Source organism: Catharus ustulatus, chromosome 9, assembly GCF_009819885.2.
Source record: "Catharus ustulatus isolate bCatUst1 chromosome 9, bCatUst1.pri.v2, whole genome shotgun sequence".
In the NCBI taxonomy this organism is placed as follows: Eukaryota; Metazoa; Chordata; class Aves; order Passeriformes; family Turdidae; genus Catharus; species Catharus ustulatus.
This window is the reverse complement of record NC_046229.1, coordinates 11,469,387-11,490,487: the sequence shown is the minus strand read 5'-3', so window position 1 is coordinate 11,490,487 and position 21,101 is coordinate 11,469,387. Positions and strand designations below refer to the sequence as shown.

The 21,101-nt window shown below is 45.2% G+C and overlaps 1 protein-coding gene across 11 annotated transcripts in view; it reads left to right on the top strand.

The window, feature by feature from the left end:
• ST3GAL3 (ST3 beta-galactoside alpha-2,3-sialyltransferase 3) overlaps positions 1-21,101 on the top strand; it is a 178,144-nt gene that overhangs the window by 145,667 nt on the left and 11,376 nt on the right. For 10 of the 11 annotated variants that reach the window (XM_042779549.1, XM_033066987.2, XM_042779553.1 and 7 more), the window contains 2 exons: positions 6,204-6,350; positions 16,301-16,447. In XM_042779549.1, coding sequence (XP_042635483.1) covers positions 6,204-6,350; positions 16,301-16,447 — 294 coding nt within the window. The remainder of the gene's footprint in view (positions 1-6,203; positions 6,351-16,300; positions 16,448-21,101) is intronic. The other variant, XM_042779551.1, reaches the window with a different exon arrangement.

Here is a 21,101-nt window from a genome sequence, read left to right as displayed (position 1 = left end):
TGGTCCTGCCCTTGTGCTGCTTAATCCTGTGAATCAGAAGACAGCAGCTGGTATTAGACCAGCCACACAGGAGGCCCATGTGTCTGTATTTGTGTTAGCTGTAGAACTCAGTTATGTAGGTCAAATAAAGCTGGAAATTCAGCAGGCCTATTTGAATATGTTTATCTGCTTATCTACAATATATGTTTGCAGGTAAACAGGGCAGAAACTTCCTGACATCCATGGGAATGAGCACATTGCTGAGTTACAGCAAGCTGGTGTGTGACACTCCAGTGCCACCCTCATGTCCCAGGTGGATTTTGTCACCACTGAATTTGCTGCTTTCTGAGCCTGGGACAGCTTCCAGTTTCTTGTGTAGCCAGGCTGCTGTGGAAGTTACATGTCTGGCACAATGTTTAGAGTTTGCAACTGCTACTTGGAATAAGTTTCCTTTCTCTTGTGGTTTTCGAGCCTAAAGAAACTTATCTCTAGCCAATGTCCTGAACTATCAGCTCAGCTCTATCAACAAAGAAAATATTGTTGCTTTAAAAAGAAAAAAGCTCTAGTAGTGCAGTGTTTTGAGGTGCTTTTGTCTCCATCATGCTTTGCTGCCCTTTGTTTGCTAAGTATAAAATATATTCACACTGAGAAACATTAGTGAAAACTAAGTTTGTGGGCTTTGTAACATGTCAGGAGTTCTTTTAGGTGCTGTGAGGCAGTTGGCAGGTGGGGCACACTGACAGGGGAATGGTCTGGGAAATTACAGCCAGGTAATTTTAGACTTGGTTAGGGAGAGAGTGCCTAGGGAGAAGAAACAAAACTTAAAAAATTGTAAGTGTTGTGTTGTTGGGTAGTCCAAGAGCTGCATCTCTTTTGATAGCAAAACAAAGAGAAGATGAGGGAAAGGCTTGAGCAATGCTCCTACTTCAGGCAGAATAAGAGCTTTTCAGTGGGACAGATAGGAGTAGAACTAGTCTGTAGAGCATTTCTAGGCTCTAGAAACTGAAGATAGGTTCATTCAGAACGAATGCTGGCCGTCAGAGCCATGTGCAGAGGATGGTGAGGGGTTCTCCATAGCTTTGAGAAAGTTGGGTAAATATGCTTGAAGTGTGGGCTAGTGGGTCTGGCAATTGACCATTAACCCAGACTGCAGGCTCTCAGCACCTCTGTTCTTGTTGCTAAAAATTCCTTATTACTTTGATAATCAGTGCAAATGATGCAACTTTATTTATATTACCACTTGTAGAAGAACATATTCTAGGCCTCTGTGTCTACTTGACCGCTGAGAAATGCAACATTGGCTGATAAGATGGTTATTTTCTAGTGGAAACACACCTTCCACATCTAATCCAGTCATGCCTGAGCAGAAACCTTTCAAAAGCCTGTGCAGATGGATTGCAGTGGTTTTGTTGTACCTTATTTGTGTGACAGTGAGAGCTTTTGGATGACGGGTAGAGAATAAACCACATTCCAGCCTTGGTGGGGGCAGAGATTCCAATTAGCAATGTGCTCACAGGCACAGTGAGGTCTTGTGACTGGTGCATCATCCCTTGACTTTTTTTTTTGCCTCGTGTCCTTCTTCCTCTCCATTTCTGGTGTTAGCAGAGTTTGAAAGAGCAGTAATCTCCATTTACCACCGGCTCCCTCTCCAGTATCTTTGTCTGGTTGCTCTGCAGCAAAGTGTTTCATACCCAGACTTGGTGTTGCATGTAGCTGACCTTTGCAGTCTTCCTGTCCCCTTCCCATCAGAGCTAGAAGTCTCAATGAGTGATGCTTTTACTCCTAAATCCAGTTGTGTCACAGAGGACAAAAGAGGCAACATCTGTGTCATCAGGATGCAATGGCATTGCCTCCCAGTTCACTCAGTATATTAGAAATGTTATTATTGTGGGAGACTCAGCCTGCTTCTAATTGTTTGTATTTTCCACTGAGGTGCTTCTTGGCTAAGGCTCTGAGTTTCCATATTTTATTTTAGAAAATATTGTGATTTACCTTGGTAAATCTGAGAACAGGAGATGGAAAGGTGAATGGAGACAAAAAATAGTTTACAACTGACTGTGCCAATTAGCCTTTAGTATTCTGCAAATGGACAGAATGAGGGGTTGCAGCTGGATTGTCCTGTCCCTCGAGCTGTTTGGTGAGCCCTGCCATTTTTTATCCCTTCCTCCTAATCTGTTGTCTTTGGTCTATCATTCTGTACCAGTTTATTCCTGGAGTGGTGTCTATAGAGGTGGTGTCTCTTTCTGCCTCTCTTGCTGGATAAGAACTGTACAAGAGACTGGCTTGAAAGCCTATCTAAATTCTTTTGTACTTTTAAAATACCTTCCTCTAAAGCCTTTAGTGATGTCCTTTGCAATTATACAATTTTGAAAACACTAAAAGTTTGCTTAAAAATGCTTAATTTCAGTCATGTTCTCCTGGCTGTCTGTGATGCTTGTTTCTTTATGCTTGCATCATACAAGCTTCTTTTGGCAGCCTTTGGCACTGCAAATACTGATCTGTGGCTGGGACTCCAGGTGCACAGTGATACCAACGAGTAATAACGATGGAAGCTTAACACGAAGAAACACAATTTCCAGCCTGGACCCTCTGGTTTCCAGCTCGGTACCAGGAGGTGATGAGGCACTGCGAGAGCATTGCCTGAGCAGTTTTCAGCCTCGTTTTCTGACTGTTTGTCACTGTGCTGCTCAGGACAGGAGTTATTTCGTGGTGACAAGCCCACCCTTAAGCACTGCAGGTTTAGCCTCTGCAGCGGACAGCAGAGGATGCCCCCAGCTTCCAGCTGTGAATCTGAGCTCCCGAATGTGGCAGGGAAAGCGTGCCCTCCCTCCCTCCTAATGCCTGCTGCTCCTCGGGTCTCCTCCCAGCCGAAAAAGGGACAGCGTTCCCCGACGGGAAGTAATTGCTTTGGAAACCTCTCTGAACATCTGGGTCCAATCAGGCTGAACATCCAGCCCAGGCGCAGCACCAGCGGTGCCTCAGGGTCCGTGTGAGGGTCCGGGGCCGTGCCAGGGACCGGGGCTGTGTCAGGAACAGCCCCCGGGAATTGCGGGGCTGTGTCAGGAACAGCCCCCGGGAATTGCGGGGCTGTGTCAGGAACAGCCCCCGGGAATTGCGGGACTGTGTCAGGGAACAGCCCCCGGGAATTGCGGGGCTGTGGCAGGGAACAGCCCCCGGGAATTGCGGGGCTGTGGCAGGGAACAGCCCCCGGGAATTGCGGGGCTGGGGCTGAGCTCTGTGCCAGTGACAAGCTGCAACCACAGCTTGAGAAGAGAGCTCAGCACTATGGGGCTTGGAGAGCCAAACCACAAGGCTGGGATTTCGCTAATTATAAGCCAGGAAAAGAGTTTTTGGTTCTTCAGCACTGCACGGGGCTTTGCCTGCTGTAGAGGTGTAAGTGAGAGCTGTGTGCTGAGACTCCGTGTTCCTCCCTACAATTGTTTTTAAAACTACAGTGGGAAAACGCAGCAAAATGGAAAAGTACCCCAGGTGTCCCTCAAAATGAATCTCAGGGGAACTGCCCAGGAGAGTTACAAGGAAGAACATAGAGCAAATAGGAGTGAGACAGAAGGGAGAGCAATTTCAGAGCAGTGTGATAGCTGAAGGAAATGCTTAGGGAAATTACCATGAAGAACAACAGGAGAAACAGCTGAATGGAAGGGAGTAAAGCAGACTGGTTGTATTTCCAGCTACGTACAGGCACCCACATGTATTTTGCACTGGCATTGAACTAGCTGAGAGGAGCCCAGGTGTGGTCTTTGTGATTCACACAGCACTGGGAAAATGGACAGTGGTGGTATGTGTGATTATTTCTCTGTGAACAGCTCCAGCAGCAGCAAGGAATAAAACTCTCAAATGTTTGTAGCCTTTCTTCTTTTTCTTTTAATTTTTTTTCTATTTAATGTTTTGTGTATAATATAAAAACCATGTAAAACCTACTTAAATCCAAGAACTTGTGTAGAATCTCCTATGAAGTGTAAGTCCAAACAAAAGGCATCTTCTGTCCATTTTAAATAGCTTGCAAACCTTTGGCTTGAATTGTTCACAGAATTTGGTGAATGCCATATTTACAGTGGTATGTGAAATCATAATCAAACTTATAAATTTATTGTAGTTTCAAGGTCACACACTATTTTTCTAGGGTGTGCCTGCTTAAGTCCATGATAAGATGGTTGCACTGAATGAGTAGCTGTTTAAGATTTTTTTTTATCGTCTTCATTTTTGTGAGACCTGGAGCATACTTAATGCAAGTGGAGGCTGTGACCTTTTTTTTTTTTTTTTTTACTTCCTCTCCTGGAACTGAAAGGCCTCTACTTTACATGTGCCCTTAGGAAATTCCAAAGGTTTAATATTTATCCAATTTTTAATGAATTTTCACAAGGAGGCAAAACCTAGCTGGCATACCAAATCCCTCAAATCCCTTGGTCAAATGGATGTTGGACTTTATTAATATTTGTAAAGTTTTTTTCAGGGTTTTTTAAATGCTGGGATCACTCAGTGACTGAAGATGTCTTATAATGGAAAGGGGAAAGTGTTAGACTACTTTGACACAAGGCATTCTTTCCAATTCTACTATGATGAAAGAACAGGAGTGATAATTAAGAATTTTTTCCATTTAGGGTCCCAAGGCCACTTGGCCCTTGTTGAAATGTGAACTTAAACCCATGGGATGCTTGCCCTGGTTGTTAGAAGTGTATTATGTTTGGGCAGTTTTGTGGGAGCAGGGATAGCAATGGGATTTGGCTTTCCCAGAGTGTTGGCTTGGATGACAGTGTGCACCCCCCTCAGGTTTGGTCTCTTAATGCCTTTTGTAGCATGAACCATCTACCAAAGTTTCAACTTCAGGATATGAAATTCAGCAGCTAAAGATATCCATGAGATTGTTCCATAAAAAACACTCTGCAAGGTGTTTAGCATGTGGTGTGAGCGTTCACAGGAGCTGAGCACAGTACAAGGAGCGTGTGAAATGCAGCAGGCATTGGCTGAGGCAGAATTCCAGTCCCTAATTACAGGCATGATCATTACTGGGCAGAGGAAGCTGTTGAGGATTTTGCAGTGGATAATCAACGTTTTCGTCAGTGCCTTGAGAGCAGCTGTAAAGTCACTGCTAAGCTGCAAGCAACCCAAAAGTGGTGCATATAATGAATTCCAGAATATGTCCTTTTTATACAGTGTAATATTTGTTTCTTATCATGGAAGTCTCAGGGAAGATGGCTCTATGCTTCAAGAAGGAGGTGTTCAATCAGATTATACTGCCCAAGATGCTGGTCAGCAGATTAAAATTCCTGCTATCCTCCCTGTGCCTTGCTCTGAATTAACCCAAACAAAGGTGAAACTTTGGAATGCAATTGCTCCCTAAGTCCTGTGAACAAGAGCCTCTGGTTATTTTGGGGGCACTCTGTTCTGTACTTACTGACACCTGGAAAGGTGTCAGTGATGGGAAGCAATAATGCAAAGCCATCAGTGAGCAAGGATGGGAAGGCGTGTGGCAGAGTGGCACAAGCCCCTCCCCAGGAAAGGCTGTCTAGGAGTGCATCAAAGCCACTGTTCTTCCATGTTTGCAGAGTGAAAACTTGAATTGGGTAAAAATAATAGACATATTTAGTTGTTACTTCCCTTGTACCATGAGCATTCATAACTGCTCACAAGACAATACCTCTATGATCTTACAGCTTAATTCACATAAAACCTAACAAGGGAGGACAAATCTAGGATAAAGTGGGAAGCTGGTAACTCACACTGCAAGTAGGGCTGTGCAGTAATTTTTATCTCTTTGAGTGGTCTTAAAAGCATTTTCTATCCAATGGTGTATGTCCTTGGAGGCAGGTGGGAGTGATCACAGGATGTGCTGGAATGCTTAATCCATGGATCAATACAGCTAAAGTGCCAATAAGAGTGAAAAGATGGAACCAGGGAGGGATAATTTGTGCTAAAGCCCTGGCCTTTCTGTCTTCCTCACAGTTACTAATCCAGACTGGCTCAACGGCATCAGTCCATGCTGCTGCCACCTCTCAAGAGACACAGGTCCCCTACAATGTTATACTACTGCCCTGTGGCAGCAAGCAGAGACAATGGGAACTGCTGCAGTAGTGCATTTTAATATTTTTTTAAATAAAATAATATAAATCTGCTATATTTTGTGTGTAGTTCAATATTGTGTATAATTGTGTTTGTTGTCTTATCTTTTTTTTTCTTTTTGTTTCCATTTTTGTTTTTGTTACCAGAGTGCCTCTGATGGCTTTTGGAAGTCAGTGGCAACCCGTGTCCCAAGGGAACCTCATGAGATACGTATCCTGAATCCCTACTTCATCCAGGAGGCAGCTTTCAGCTTCATCGGACTGCCTTTCAACAACGGCCTGATGGGCAGAGGGGTAGGTATAAAGCAAAGGAAGCAAAACCTCAGAGAAGGATCTGAGACCAAGCAGCAGACGAGGCTTACACTGTTCTTATTTTTCCTTTGGGCCTCCACTGAAATGTTCAAAATGTTTTAGGGACTTTGGCTCTGTTACAGTGACAGCTCTCAGGCTGCTTCAGACCCAGGCAAGAACCTTCTGATCCATGGATTTTGGGGGGGATCATCGACACTTTAGCAGTGCCTTGAAAGCCATTGTGAAGTCGCATCCCAGGCTTATAGTAGAAGAGGGTAAAGGTTTGCTTTATGAGGCCTGTGGTAAGAAATTCTGGTCTTATCCCAACAAGTGTTATATATAAAATCTCACAAAAGAAAACAATGCAAGCCGCAGTTTTAGCTCATATTTATTAACAAAATTCCTTAATGGTCATTCTCGTATCTCTCAGCCCCAGTGCAGCTTTTTGGAGTGTTACTGTTGGAGTAGGTGGTGACTTGGGTTTTCTGGATTATCTCACATTGCAACACTGTCCTCAGAACCTATTTATATTTGCTCTACGTAATATATCAACCATTAGAGTGTTACTTGGGTGGGTAAATTGCTCATGTACACATGTGATATAGTTGTTGATAGAGACCACACGTGACATTTTCAGGCACATTAGCATAGCTGACAAACCCAGAGAGAAGCACTTTTGCTGGACAAGGTCTGCTTGGTCAGCCCCTGGCATTGTCCTTCCATTGCTATCAGGGCAGGAGATTTGCTATGTCACAGCAGGGATTTGGACTAGACAGAATAGTGCCTCATTTTCCATGCTCTAGTTATAAAATGAAGGCTTCTGGAATATTAGAGACTTTTATTTTGTGCAAGTCAGATGGGTGGGTGCTTGGAGATAAGACATTTCCTTCTTGAAATGCAAAGTGCAAGATGTGCAGACGGATTCAGCCACATGGAACGGGCCTTTTGAAAAATGCACTGCTGCGTACAGAAACTGTCATGGGATTCTGGGAACTCTGGATTTTTGTTCTGTGCACTGAAGGTATCTTATGGCAAATATTCCAGTCAGCTAGTAATTAACTTCACCTCTCTGCATCCTCCAGAACTTACCCTTAGAACAATGTGGTCTTGATGTGTCTTCCAGAAAATCAGGAGTGCTGCCCCAATAAAGGACAAAAATCATCATACTTTATTTTTCTCCAATTTGTTTTTATTTTTAAACACGTTATTTTAATACAGAAGTTATTACTTAAACTGAAAGAAGGAGAGAGAATCCGGAAATGAAAATGCTGTGAACTGAAGTTTATGAGGTTTTGATAGGTTGTTTAACACACATCAGATTGGGAAATGAAGGCATCTTAATTGAAACCTGATGTTTCACTTCATGAAAGTCCACTTGAGCATTTAAAAATAGTTTATGGTTCTTTAAGGCAAGCAGTCTTTGCCCATGACCCTTAGTAGACTGTGTGAATTGTAGTTTATTCCTCCAGATGGGGCAGCAGGAGCTCTGCAGGTGCCTGTGTGGGGCTGAGATGTCAGTATGGCCCGGGCGGTCTGTGCAAGGACGCTAAGACAGGGATTGTGTCAGAGTTTAAAAACAGAGAGAGTGTTCCTGGCCTGTGGCTACAATTTTACTGCAAACATCACCTATGGGCTGCTGTCATGGAGCTGCTGGGGCTTCACACTTTAGTGAATTTTGCTGCACCACTGCAAAGTTGAGAGCTTTGTAAGTGCAAAGGCTCCAAGAGGAGCTATTGCTGTCAGGGTGAAGAGGGACGAGTCTGAGTAAGGCCCTGGTGACACAAATTTGCTACATTTTTTTTCTCAAATTTTAAATGGGAGGAGTGGAAATCAGAGCCTGCAGACCGAGAATCCATCTCTTACTGAAGATTTGTGAGAGATCCAGCCAGACAAGTGGGGCAGCACGGAGGATTGTTCCAAATCTGTGTGACCCAGCAGCTGCACGGCTGGTCGGGTTTGGGGTTGTGCTTTAGCGATGAGAGATAGCCTGGAAAACTTTACTCAAAAAAGAAACATATGAACATGGAAAAGGAAAATGCTGAGGACTAGTAAGCAAAAGCACAGCAAGCAGTGTATCTGGAGTTTCTCCTGGGAAATGGGGCTGGAGGCAGACTGGTGCCCCCGTGCTGCAGTGTGCTGTGCTGGGCAGGCTGCACACAGGAGGATCAAGGCTTGGGATGCCTTCGTAATCAAGGCCAACACAAAATCCTCATAAAGAGCAGTAATATTCTACTCTCCTTTGGTTCTGATGCCTAAATAAACTTCAGTGCTTCTCTTACACACCACATATGGTAACAATGTGCTGCCAATTAACTTTGTAATTTGGGGGCTTTTTCAGCAAGGTTGAGCAGAGCTAGTAAAATAGTTTGGGGCTGATCTCAAAGCGTTTTTCCCAGGATTCAATAAAGGGTGAATGTAGTAACATCCTCTGCTTTGATAATATAATTTGGGCCAGATGATCCTGGTGTATAGAAGTGGGGTACAACTCAGATGTGGATTTTGATTGCACTCATGGCAGTGGTAGCCAAAAGTCTTAGCAAGGAGCAAAACTCACACCCACAATGAATAGTGACTTCTCTCTGGGACTGGTAAAGCCTTTCCAAAGTTTTCTTCAGTGTTACTGAAACCTTAAGAGTGGGAGAGCTGTTCCATACTGTACGTGGACTTCTCTTTCTTGGGATAAAATGATGATAAAGAACAAACTTTGGGCTTCTAGCAATGTCTGGGGAAAAATAATTGTTAATGGCTGAAGATGGTTTAGCACAAAAAAAAAAAAAAAACCCAACCAAACAACAAACAAACAAGAAATCTTGTAAAGATCCTTCCTCTGATCAGAGAATTCTGTTAAGGTATGGGTGCAGGGTTGGCTTTCTCACTAGCCAAATGTGATTTTTGTTTAGGTGGAAGTTCTGTTTATACAGGTCTTTGGGGCTTGAAACCAGACATCCCTGGTATTGCAGCTGGTTTTGCAATAGCACCACTCACACTGCAGACAGTTTGCTGGGGGACAACCACGAGCATCAGCTCAGAGGTGACACCGCTGTGGTGCCTTTGGCTGTGTAGTGAATTGTCGTGTCCAGTCAGTAGCCCTCAGAGCCATTGGAGCAGTGTCTTTCTGGCTCCTCTGGGAGCCCTGAGCAGAAAGAACACTTCAGGTGCAGACTGCAATGCTTGTTTCTCTCTCTGTGCTGATCTCTGTGCAGATCAATGGATCTGTTTATGATTTAACCCAACTCTGTAAGCCTTTTGTTTGTTCATGTACTGGAAGTGGTTGAATCTATAAACTAAAAAGATAAAGCATCCTTCTTTGGACTTCACCCAGCCTCAGCACTAACCTAGTGAAGGAGGAGCCATGTGCAGGAGGTGTTACCAGGCTGATTCAGGCACCCAGCCATGGATTAGCACCTCTGTATAGTGCTGACAGCTCAGGGATTAATCTCTGATGCTGGAGCGTTAGCACGTCCTTGCCAGGGCTTCTTGAAACTTCTGTTTTCCTGTGGGCAGGCAGCTTTTCTGGAGGTGACAGCAGGGATCCTTTGCTCCTTAGGCAGTTTTCAGCTCCCTTGTCTCGTCATCGTGACCTTTTCTCTCATGAGTTGCCCAGGTGTGAGCAAACTTTGTCTCCTGTGTGTTCTTACTGCACTGTGGCTGTGTGAAAGCTGTGTCTTGGAACCTGTTGGATCTTTGTGGAGTAGAAGAGAGGTGGGGGTGGCAGGATCAGAGCAGTCTTCCACTTAATCCTTTCCAGTTATGTGGTTCTCCCTTTTTTGCTCCCTGATGGCATCTTCTAAGGTAAGTAGAGGGACAGGTAAGGGGTCACTGCAGATGCAGTCAGTTAAATGTAGAGACTTAGTGTCACTGTAAAGCTTTGGGCTTGCAAGGCAGCACATCTGCTTCGAGGGCTGGGCTATTCCAGCCATTGCTGCTGCAGTGGGATCAGTCCATGAGCTGCTGGGGAGGGGATGCTCAGACAAACCCTGGGGCTGGGGAGCAGGTAAATACATACCAGCCTCTTCTTGGTACAAGCCCAACCACCTGCTTCTGCACATGGGAGATGCCAAGGAATGGAATGAAATTTGCTTCTTAGTGAAGAGTAGACCATGAGCTCCCGTTTAGCGTGGGGTAAGCATGTATATCCTTATCACACAGCAGGTGGAGTGTAGTAAAGTCATGCCCTTACTTGCCTTCTGGTAAGTCCTTAGGTCCTTTAGAAATACTCCCTGCACTGCACAGGAATCTGCTCTATGGCAAATGATGAATCAGAGCTTCTACATCAGGTTAGATGTGGTCAAAAATACTTGGACTGGGCTTAGGTGTTGAGGATCTCAGCAGGGAAGTGGCAGAAGGGAACCTGCTGGGCTGTCCTGTCTCCAGCCACCAGCCACTGGCTCTTCCCTTTGCTCAGCTGCAGATAGCCAGTCCTGCAGGCTCTGTCCCACTCACAGCAAGGGATAACCAGGGAAGCTGAAGGAAGGGCTGAGATGCTCTACTTTGTCTTTTGAAGTCCACTATTGCAGCTGTTTCTGTCCATGGGTGGAAGCAGATATAGGAGCAGCAGTGTGCAGTGTAAGCTCCTGTGACTGGGACCACTCCACAGCATGCCAGACACTTGCCTGCTCACAATGAATGATACTAAATTGCTTTCTGTGCCACATTTCCACACTTTTCAGCTGAAGGTAAGAAAGAGTAGGATTGGGTTTGCTCCAATGCAAACATAAAGAAACCAAAATGAAATATAGAGATTGTTGTGTGATGACTATTATAGTTTTGTTCTGTATTTCTTTTGTTTTGGCAACTTCATTGCTAATAAGTGATCAGGTCTGTAACTGATAAAACTAAGGTAGGAATTTTTCCCAGGTAAGCAATTTTGTGGGTTTTCCTCAAATTATTTAATATAATAGTCAAACCAATTTGAATATCCAGTTACTTTACTGTTTGTAGGGAGTTTATTCTTCAGTAATACTTACCCCCTTTATTGTAAAAGGTAACAACTGGAATAGTCTGAACAATCCAATAAGTCTTACCCTGAACTAAGTAAAATCCCATAAATAACTGGAATTCATTTAACATATTAAGGGAGTCAAATATTTCTAAAAACAGATTTACAGCAGTCATTTCCTTCCAGTCCAGCAGGCAGTGACACAGGAATGACCCAGGGCATGGAATGAAAAGCAGCAAGAGCTTTTCACATGCATCAAGCAAAGAGCAGTTCCAGCCCTGGTTCAGTCACCAGTACTGGATCTTCAGCACAAGCCCACAAGGTAATGGTCAGCCTCAACAGAGTCCAGAGAAGTTCCAGTATTCATTTCTGCTGACTGACTTCTTCCCTTAAGTGAACAGAAGTTAGTCTTTAAAGCCTCTTCAGGGGGCAGAATGGAAGGTGAAATATCAATGTCTTGAGGTGTGAAGCCTTTTGTCTTCCTGCTTGCAGTAGAGAACAGTGTAGGAGCAGTTAGGAGAGCCTGTCCTATGTACTGCTGAAGGCATTCCTGGTCCCCTGACCTGCTGGTGCAAACTGGCTGTGTTTGCACTGCACAGAGCTTGCTGTGGTCCCTGACACAGTACATGATCAGAAATCTTTGCCTCTCTTGCCTTTACACTTTTCTCACCAAGATCCACCACGCATGTGCTCACCTTACCCATGGAGGACAGGTATCCCTGGAAGGAGCCATGCTCCAGAGCCTCAGGCAGGCTTTGCCCAGCACTGCTGTGGTGATGTGTCGTTCACCACTTCTGTGTTTTCTGCTTCTGTTTGTCACGTGGCCTTTTAGTGTCATCCCTGGCTCATCTGACAGTCTGCTGTGTTCTTTCAAATGGGACCAGGCAAAGGGCTGATCTCTGGGGAGCATTTCATTAGATATTACGTTTTCCGTGTGTTTGGTCTTAGACAAGCAGGCCAGGCTTGAAAATGTGGAGTTTCAGTTCTGGACAGTGAGATTGCCCTTGTAGCTGTTTACAGGTGCTGGAGAGGGGATGCTAAGCCTGGTACCTCCATGGGCACCAGCCTGGACAGAAACCATTGACGCACAGCAGGCGATGCAGAGCATGCAAGGCCAAGCTCAACACTTGTGGCAGAGAATTGACAAGGGGAGAGGGCTGCCAATGATTTCTGGGCTTTGCCATTCCCAGCTCATACTGCTTGCTGAGCACCAATTCAAGTCAGAGACTCATCATGGCTGCATCTGCAGCAGTGGTTGTGTTGGACCATTCCAATGTCTAACCTGCACTGGGCAGTCTCTGTGCAACTGGGAAGCATCCCAAGAGGCTCCTGCCTCAGCACTGGCTGCTGTTGGGCTGTAGCTCTTCAACCATTTGTTTGAAAGCAGCATGGCTTGGAGATACAGGAACACCCAAGCACACAGAGGGCTGTGAGCAGGAAGGCAGGCTTTGAGCTGGTCTAACACTAGAATATTATTTCTGAGGCAAGATGGTGGAATTTGGGGGCTTTTGTCTTAATAAAGGCCTCAGATAACAAGAGGCCTGCTCAGTTGAGAGAGTTTTATTTCCATAACTCAACACAGGAGGTGTGGTGGTTGCTTTGGTATGTCTTTGGGGCATGGCACAAGGGTGTGTGTGGTGAGATAGCACTGACGCATTGTGCAGGGCATAGCAAGCCAGATTTGGCACAGCCATGTCCATGATGCCTAACTTCTTTTGGAGTGACTTGTCCCCCATAGGTTGTATATGGTCCATTAGGTCCAGATTAGAGGTTAACAGCTAATGAATGTATATGTACAGTCAGGAGAGCTTGGAAGCTGTGTAGATGCAGACAGGGAGTAGTTATAGCCACTTCCTCTCTAATTTGTGTCTCCTCTTATTTGCCATTTCTTTGCTAAGAGGAAGGGAGGGGAGAGCCCTTTCCCTTGGACCTGGAGAGTGCTGCTCTTTGCATTCTCTGCAGCACAGCCTGGGACTTCTAGATCCTAGAAGCTGTTGCCTTTCCTGTGCTGCAAGCTGGGCATGAAGCAGTGCTTCATTTTCAACAGGGGAAGGAGTAGCAGAATCTCAACAGGCTGCCAAAGGAGAAGAGGGCTCAGTTTCTGTATCTTAAGCCAAATCAGGACTAAAGTGCTGTATTGACTTACTAATGACACTTAGTTAATCAATAATCGTGCTTTCTTAATAGTTTTGTTCAAGGCAGCTCCTTTTTCTTCAAGATATCTAATTCCCCAGTTACTGTTTAATCCCTCTGATGGTTGCTTCTTTTTAAAAGAAGATAAGTTTGAGCAAGTGCTCAGTTATGTGTACGTGATCCAGGCACATGTGGATGCCCACACACTTAGTACCATGTTCTTCTCCTGGGCAGGTGCTGTTATCCACTCCATTTACTGTGGGTGGGCTCTGCAAGCACCCCTGTGCTGCCCTAACATTACTGCCCTCAGTGAATAGCAGGGGTGATAATTTTGACAGTGTTTTCAAGAGGCACCTCTCTAGTCCACAGGATTCTGACTGCAGCAGTGAGATGAGAGGCTGCATCTCACCACTGAAGGCTGCAGAGTTGTGTCTTCAAGGGGGACACATATTTAGCTGTAGCTGCTGCAGTGTTAGAGGGTGCTAACATCCTTAAGGCATAATTTAATTAGATCATCAGTTTCCAGATGCGATTTTTAGGGTAATGCAAAACTGTTTTGCTAAGGACACCCTGTGAATTTCTGATAGCTGTGGGGGCCAAATCAGGTACATCTACTATAGTTCAACAGGTTAGGAATGTAGGTAGTCTCTGGTATTTTAATCTTTTTTGAGAGGAGATGGTAGTAAGATAGTGACATGTCAGGAACTACTGAAGAACAGAAGCAGATGAGAAAATTACCTCCTATTTTTCCATAAATACCATTGGATGTATTATAGAGAATAAAGTCGGACAGATATTTGGCGTCCAAAGGACAGTTCACTTTCAATTTCTGTCTGCTGGTATTCTCCAAACAGAGTATGCCTGAAAGAAAGTTTGGCAGTCCTCCCATAAGGTTGGGTAGTGTGATTAATTCTCTGTGGTTTGCAAGACACACATTAGAAAGTTAGCTCTTAAATGTTAACTTGGCCAGTGAAATTCCCTCCAGGCAAAGACCCCGTGTCTCCCTTGAGCGGTACCGTGGGAATGGGCCCAGTGCAAGTGTGGGTGGTGTTAGCACCATCGTGTTCCCACTGACGACACAGTCTCAAGGATGTAACCATTTACTCACTGTGTTTTGGACACTGTAACTACAGCTCTGCTGAGGGAAAGGGGTTTGTGGCACGTCCACTTACCAGCTGATGCAATTCCAGCGACATACAAATGTCATCTTCTATGCAAAACGTGAAGCTGAGAAATCAGAATTAAAACTGTAATGTCTGGAAAGACAGGATGTTCTTGGATATTTTGAAATTTGGGGCAATGTTCTTATCCTTGCCTAATAAACTTTTTCCACTTTTTTGAAACTTTTTATGGCTACCAGTGAATTAACAGTTAACTAAAGTAACTACAATAAAACTACTATTGTTTTTGTGAATATCAGCTAAAATTAAGCAGCAGGAACAAAATTACTCTGCTGTTTTTCCCAACATCCAGAGCTGGAACAGGAGGATGTAGGAAGATCTTGTCATTTCAGATGTGCTGTTACTGTTGTGCTGCAAATGTTTGAACTTCATGTCTCATTGATTTCACCGTAAGCAGATTTTGCCTGTTTGTTTTCAGGTTAGAGTAATTCCAGTGCACTGTAGTGAAGTTCTACATAGCACATGAGTTGTTCTCCCAGCTCTGCACATCTCAGCTGGGATATGGGTGGCATTCTTTGCTTGGAAAAATTGTTCTTTGGACTGGTCGGGCGGTAAGAAGTGAGCAAGGTCATGTGCAGACAAAAACCAGTTCCTTTGAATGAGAAGCAGAAACTCAAAACATTGTTCCCAACCTTTTTTAACATGCCATAGCATTGCTCACCAGTTCGGGGTAGACCGTTGTAAATGAAAAATAGAAGAGTGCAGTTGGTTTCTACATCTCAGCTAAGAGCTGTCACTCTTAGTGAGTGTCTGAGCATGTCCTCTGAATTCGTGATATTTCAAATACAGACAGTGTTGGATACTCTACAAGTGAAGCTGTGGGTGGATTTCTCAGCCTCTCCCTAGCCCCTGGGGCAAAGTTGCCTCTGGATTTATCTGGCTAAAGGGAAGCTAGAAAAGTCAGTGAGCTAGGATTTTACACTTTGCTGTCCCAGCAGAACACACAGGAGGTGTTGTAGCTGTACAGCACCACTGTCACAGGGCCTTGGCAGAGCCCAGTGAAATGGGAAGGGATGAGGCTGGACTTCAAATTGCAGGTCAGCAGATGGGAAGGACAATTGGGGTGTCCCCTGGATGCTACCACCCATTTCTGACTGGCTTCCCACTGCTCCTTGTTTTCCCAGTGTGTGGTTTGGAGGGAATGGAACAGGCCAGACTGCCCATTCACTGTCAAGGTGCCCCTGAACAAAGGAAGGGATCTTGGAACACACTGCCTGATCTTCTCTCAGTCTCCCAGAACTATTTAACAACCTTAAACTGCTTTTGCAATCAGTAAAATAAGGAGTTTGTGCTGTTCCTCACTTTTGTTCCTGTATGGTGACCTGTTTGGGATAAATATTCTTCTTTAGACTATCTGGAAACCAGTAATGTGCATTAACACTGTAATCCACTGTCTATGTCTGTTTTAATTTCAGAAAGCTAATGTATCCACTGTGATTCATCCTCTGGCTCATCTGCTGCCCTGTTCTCAGGACAGCAAAGTTGTGGAAGGGGAGTCTGACCATTTGCATTAATCTCTTTACAAGTTGGGAGGCTATCAACCCAGCAAGCTGACAGGTTGAATATAGCCAAATACCACGTTCCTTTTTTTCTGTTTTGTAGCAGCAGTGCCCCCATGAGCAGAGACAATAAGAGGAAATCTTTGATTATAAAAATGGCAACCTGCTAACGACTTCCATTCCTGCTTTCTCTCCTCTCAGAACATCCCCACCTTGGGAAGCGTAGCAATAACCATGGCGCTGCACAACTGTGATGAGGTGGCGGTGGCTGGGTTTGGCTATGACATGAGTTCACCCAATGCACCGCTGCACTACTATGAGAACATCAAGATGTCTGCCATCAAAGAGGTAGGGAGCTCCTGCCAAGCACATCCTCCTCCCAAGCCTGCTGGCCACCCCGATTCCAGAGCCTGACTGGATTGTGATTCAACTTACAGCTTTTCTGTGTGGATCCAAACACAGCTCCACCCATGCATTTGCCTGTAAAATTTCTAGACATTCCCCCAAGCTTGATGTATGTTAAAAATGGTTATTACTGCTGGGAAATGTTCTCTGGAATGTGTACATAATGTAATTTCTTCTTTGAGTGGCAGGGAAAGGATTCACATAAATGTTAACTCAAGAAGTGTGAAAGGGAGCAATTCTGCTCTGGGGTTGAAAAGATGTGCCCTTTCCTGCTTTTTGATCCATTGTATTGCTCTTTAATCCATAGGCTACTTTTGTGAGATGATCCCCTCCCCAGGCGCTGGGAAGCACGGGGGAGTGAGATCAGCCTGTGTACCTGAGCTCTCATCTGGCTGCAGCAGCTGGTGTAAACACACCCAGGCTCTGTGGAGACTACTCCGTAAAGACAGGTCCACATTAAACACATTTTCTGCCACTATCACAGTGAGATAAACAGCATTTTTGGAGGAACAAAAGCTCTCATGTTGGTATAGTGCAGCAGTATAGATGCCTTCAGGTCTGTCCATTTCCTGTACCAAACCAGAGCAAACTTGGACACTGGTCAAAGCTTCTGTAGTGGGAAAGTTTGCTGCTTTTTTGGGACAGCTCCTTCTTTCCCAGCACAGATGTGGCCCAGGTCTTCCTAAGATTGCTTTTCCCTCTTCACTGGGTAGGGAAACTTGCTCCATCCTAGTCCACACTGTGAAAAGTTGAATTGTTAATGTACAGTAGCTGTCTGCTGGCACCTGGCATTTGTTCACCTCAAGCACTTTACCATTGATTCAGACCAGGAGGGAAGCTGGGAAGTTGTGTTTTCCAAATCACAAGACTGTACGTGTCTTAGTACTCTCACAGGCTGCAGGCTGCATGACCCTAGGCAGACTGAGAGGAATTATAAATCAGCGATTAGTCAGCTTGAGAAATGAGAAGAGTGTGTCTAATTATCAGAGTAATGAGACTTTGGAACAAGCTCTCAGCAGAGGCTGAGAGAACAAACAAAGTTTAGGAAAAGGCTGTGAGGAGGTCCTCAATACACCAAGGGACTTGGCATTGTGCTCCTGAGGTTCCTTTTGGTCCTGTGGAGGTGGCAAGAGAGTCTGCTTAGCTCAGCAGAGTAATGATTTAATTTAATCAGTCCCATGGATTTAATCAGTCCCTGCTGGGAAAATTAGTGCCTATTTGAGGATGTAAGGGGTATGTCCAGAGAAGTAAATTGAATTGAAGTGATGTCTGGCTTGTGAAAATCCTGAATAGAAAATAGCTAAGGAATATAACTTTTGCAGTAGTACAGGAGGTATCACCATCAGCTTGCCCAGTTCTGGGCATCTGCTTATAACTAGTGCCAGAAAAAGGACCCTGGGCTCCCCAAGCCCAGGTCTGAGGCAGTACAGCTGGTCCCTTAGTCTTCCAGCAAAGAGATGGCTACACCAGAGTGAAAATGGCTGCAGATGCCTGGATCCAGCAGGGAGTACAGAGACTCATCAAGAAAGTTTCAGAAAAAGCTTTTGGTGCCTGAACTGTTTTGAGCTGTTTTCACTCTTGTGAATCAACTGCCTTTCGTGGGGAATGACTCTTGCCCAGTTGTTCCTCCTGTCTCATAAGTTGTTCCTCCTGTTCCTCCAGTCCCATGGTCAGCTTTTGGACATAGGGACACCCATAGCAGATGTCCTTGCCAAGCTTGTTTTACAAGCTGGTATGTGTCTCTGTCCTCAAGGACCCCACTGGAGCTGACAAGAATGAAGTCTTCTTGCTCTTCATCCTTACACAAATCAATGGGAAAAGCTGCAAAAAGAGTTGGATAATGCACGTTCACATCTCTTGGATCTCTGGTTTTGGAGGCCAGCACCACAAATGGGATCCAAGGTCATTGGAAGGCTGGAGGAGGTCACTCTAGGACATTGTATGTGGTCTGAGCAATAGATGTTGCATGGCACAGGACAGTTAGAAGAGGATGAACACATGAAATGCAACCAGTAGAGTCTCCTAGAGAGAGCAGCTGGTGCCTGATTTGCCAGGCCTCTGCTGTCTGGAAGCCATCAGTCATCGTGTCCAGGATGTTCTGTACAGAGGTGAGGGAGCGTTGAAAGGTTCTGAGGAAGCCTCAGTAATTCAGATGTCAGTGGGTTTGTTTCTGCAGCCAGGGCTGTTGTTGAGAGCTCTGCAGCCCAGGAGAGCTGGTTCTAGGAAGAAGGTTCCTGTTCCACTTGAAGGCTGGTTACCTGATATGAGTCTGCCCATCTAATCCTCACATCCTCACCCATGGGCTCCTCTTACATTTCACTGCCCTGGTACAAGAAAAGCCATCTGTTCCCAAGTATTAATAATTAATTCTCCTCCTGCCTCTGCCCCTCCCAATATGACAAATTGTTTGCGATATTACGGAATGTGAAGAGCAAAGAGAGGATCACATTTCTTTCTTTCCTAATTAATATTAATGGTAGCTGGTAATTGTTAGTCATCTGAGGATGAAGTTGAAAGGTGAAGGGCATAATAGGTAGGTTGTGGCTTCTGCAGTTGCCTTCAAAGAATGCAGAAATAGAGATTTGCCCCACAGCAGGCTGGAAGCACCTGCTTGATGGAAGGCCTGATAAATTGGGAGGCTGGCCTGCACTGGTACCTTGTGTCAAACCTTGCCCTTAGTGAAAGAAGACTGACGCAGAACCAAGCTCCACCAAGGTTTTTGTCTGTTCCATCTCCATTGACACCCACTAAGGGTATCCACAGGATTTTTCTCAGTGTTACTTTGGACCTCTGGGATTATGTCCAGGCCTAGTTCTTCCTGATCCTCTTCTACATTTCAGCCTCTAAAGCAGCCACTAAAGCAGGCTATGCCTTGAAATTATGCAAGTATCATCTTTGTCCTCTGGCCTGCAGAACCCATGGAGGCTGGAATGTTCATTCCCAGGCAAGGGGATGCAACAGGTTTGCTTAACATAGCATCATCACAGCACTGAAACAACTGCCATGGGATGCAGCTATTCCACCACAGTGGACATTCCAGGTAGGAACCCCTGCAGTCTGACGAGACTTTGGTGGGGCAGAACCTCTATTTCTGAAGTTCAGATCTCTTCAATGACTGCCAAGCTCCTCCAGCCTGAACGTCTGAAAGTCTGCAGTGTTTAAGCCTAGAGAGCAGCTGCAGGGAAGCACTCCAGCTCCACCCTGAAAACATCACTGTCTTTACAGAGGAAATGTAAACACCAGCAGTGTCCTGGGTCTGGAGATGCCACACGTGTGTGTGGATTGTAGGAGCCTGTTGGGTAATATCCCTCAAGCCCCTTCCCTTGCCTGGTATCTGCAGGGAAAATGGGCCTGCTGGTGAGCAGAGTCCTCTCAGCAAGGTGTGTCACTGATTTACACTTGAGGCTGCTTGACATCTCTCTGGACACCCTTGAAACCCTGTGACTCATCTCCAAGGAATTTGTTCTGATTACATAAAAAAAGCCAGCAAAATGCGCTCACTTGCTCACAGCTGGGTGGAGATGCCTCTCCCATGCCAAGACTGAGGTGATAAAATCTCTGTGGAGATGAATCTGATTTTTCCTGTTACTCTGTGGCACTGTCAGCTGAATTTCCAAAAGGAGAAGCACGCATACCGAGTCCGTAGTTCAGCTCAGCCTGTGCTTTTCCCGAAGGAGTAAAAGCTCTCAAGGTCCAGGACTGAGCTGCTGTTGCTACCACAGAAGCCAGCTGCCTACACTGAGCCTTCCAGGATCTCCAACTCCTAAGGGCTGGGCAGGCATTTCCTGCCCCAGAAGAAAAGGCTCTGCAAGGAGGCAGATGCACTGGAGCTTGATCACTGTTAATAGTCAAGAAGTGTGTGGTCTTGGGACTCTGTTCCGTAGTATGGCTGCAAACATGTGGATTCTCCTGTGCTTGGGAATGCTTGTCAGAGTTAATTTCTCCAAATTAGTTCTGGATAGCTTCTTTAACCTCTCTCCTGGGTAGCTCAGTGTACTCTGGCCAGGGTATGTCCAAGCAGAGCAGGTGGAGGAAACCTTTTCTGTTCCTCAGTGTGCTCTGGAGAGCGGGAAGCACACTGGGGTGGTGCTTTCAGTTTCAGGTGTGAGCTGGAAGATCAATGCAATTGAAACCAAACCTCAAGGCCGGTTCTTCTGTCCAGCATCTTCTTCCCTGGTCTCTCAACTGCTTCCTGTCATGGCTGGGGTGCAGTCTCCTGGCCTGCACTTCATCAGGAGATTTCTGGGTGGTGTCAAGACAAACACTGTTCTCTGATCTGTTACTGGGAGTCCACTGCCCAACAGACCCATTGCTTTGTGTAACAGGTGATTTTGCAGCTCTTATCCCATCTCTTTGTTTTAGCTTACAAAATGCAGGATGTCCAAGTGTGTCATCTCTATTCAGTTACTATTTTCCCTATTCCAAATAACTTTACAACAGCTTTTGTCCCTTGCCTGCTTCCATGAATGCTGTACAAAAAATTGAGTCTTTGCCAAGGTGTCTGCTCACTTGTTTCTGTTTTCATGGCAATGAATCTATCCGAGCTGGATTTTCATATATTTATTGTATTTTTATGTCTTGCTCAGGTTCTGTAATG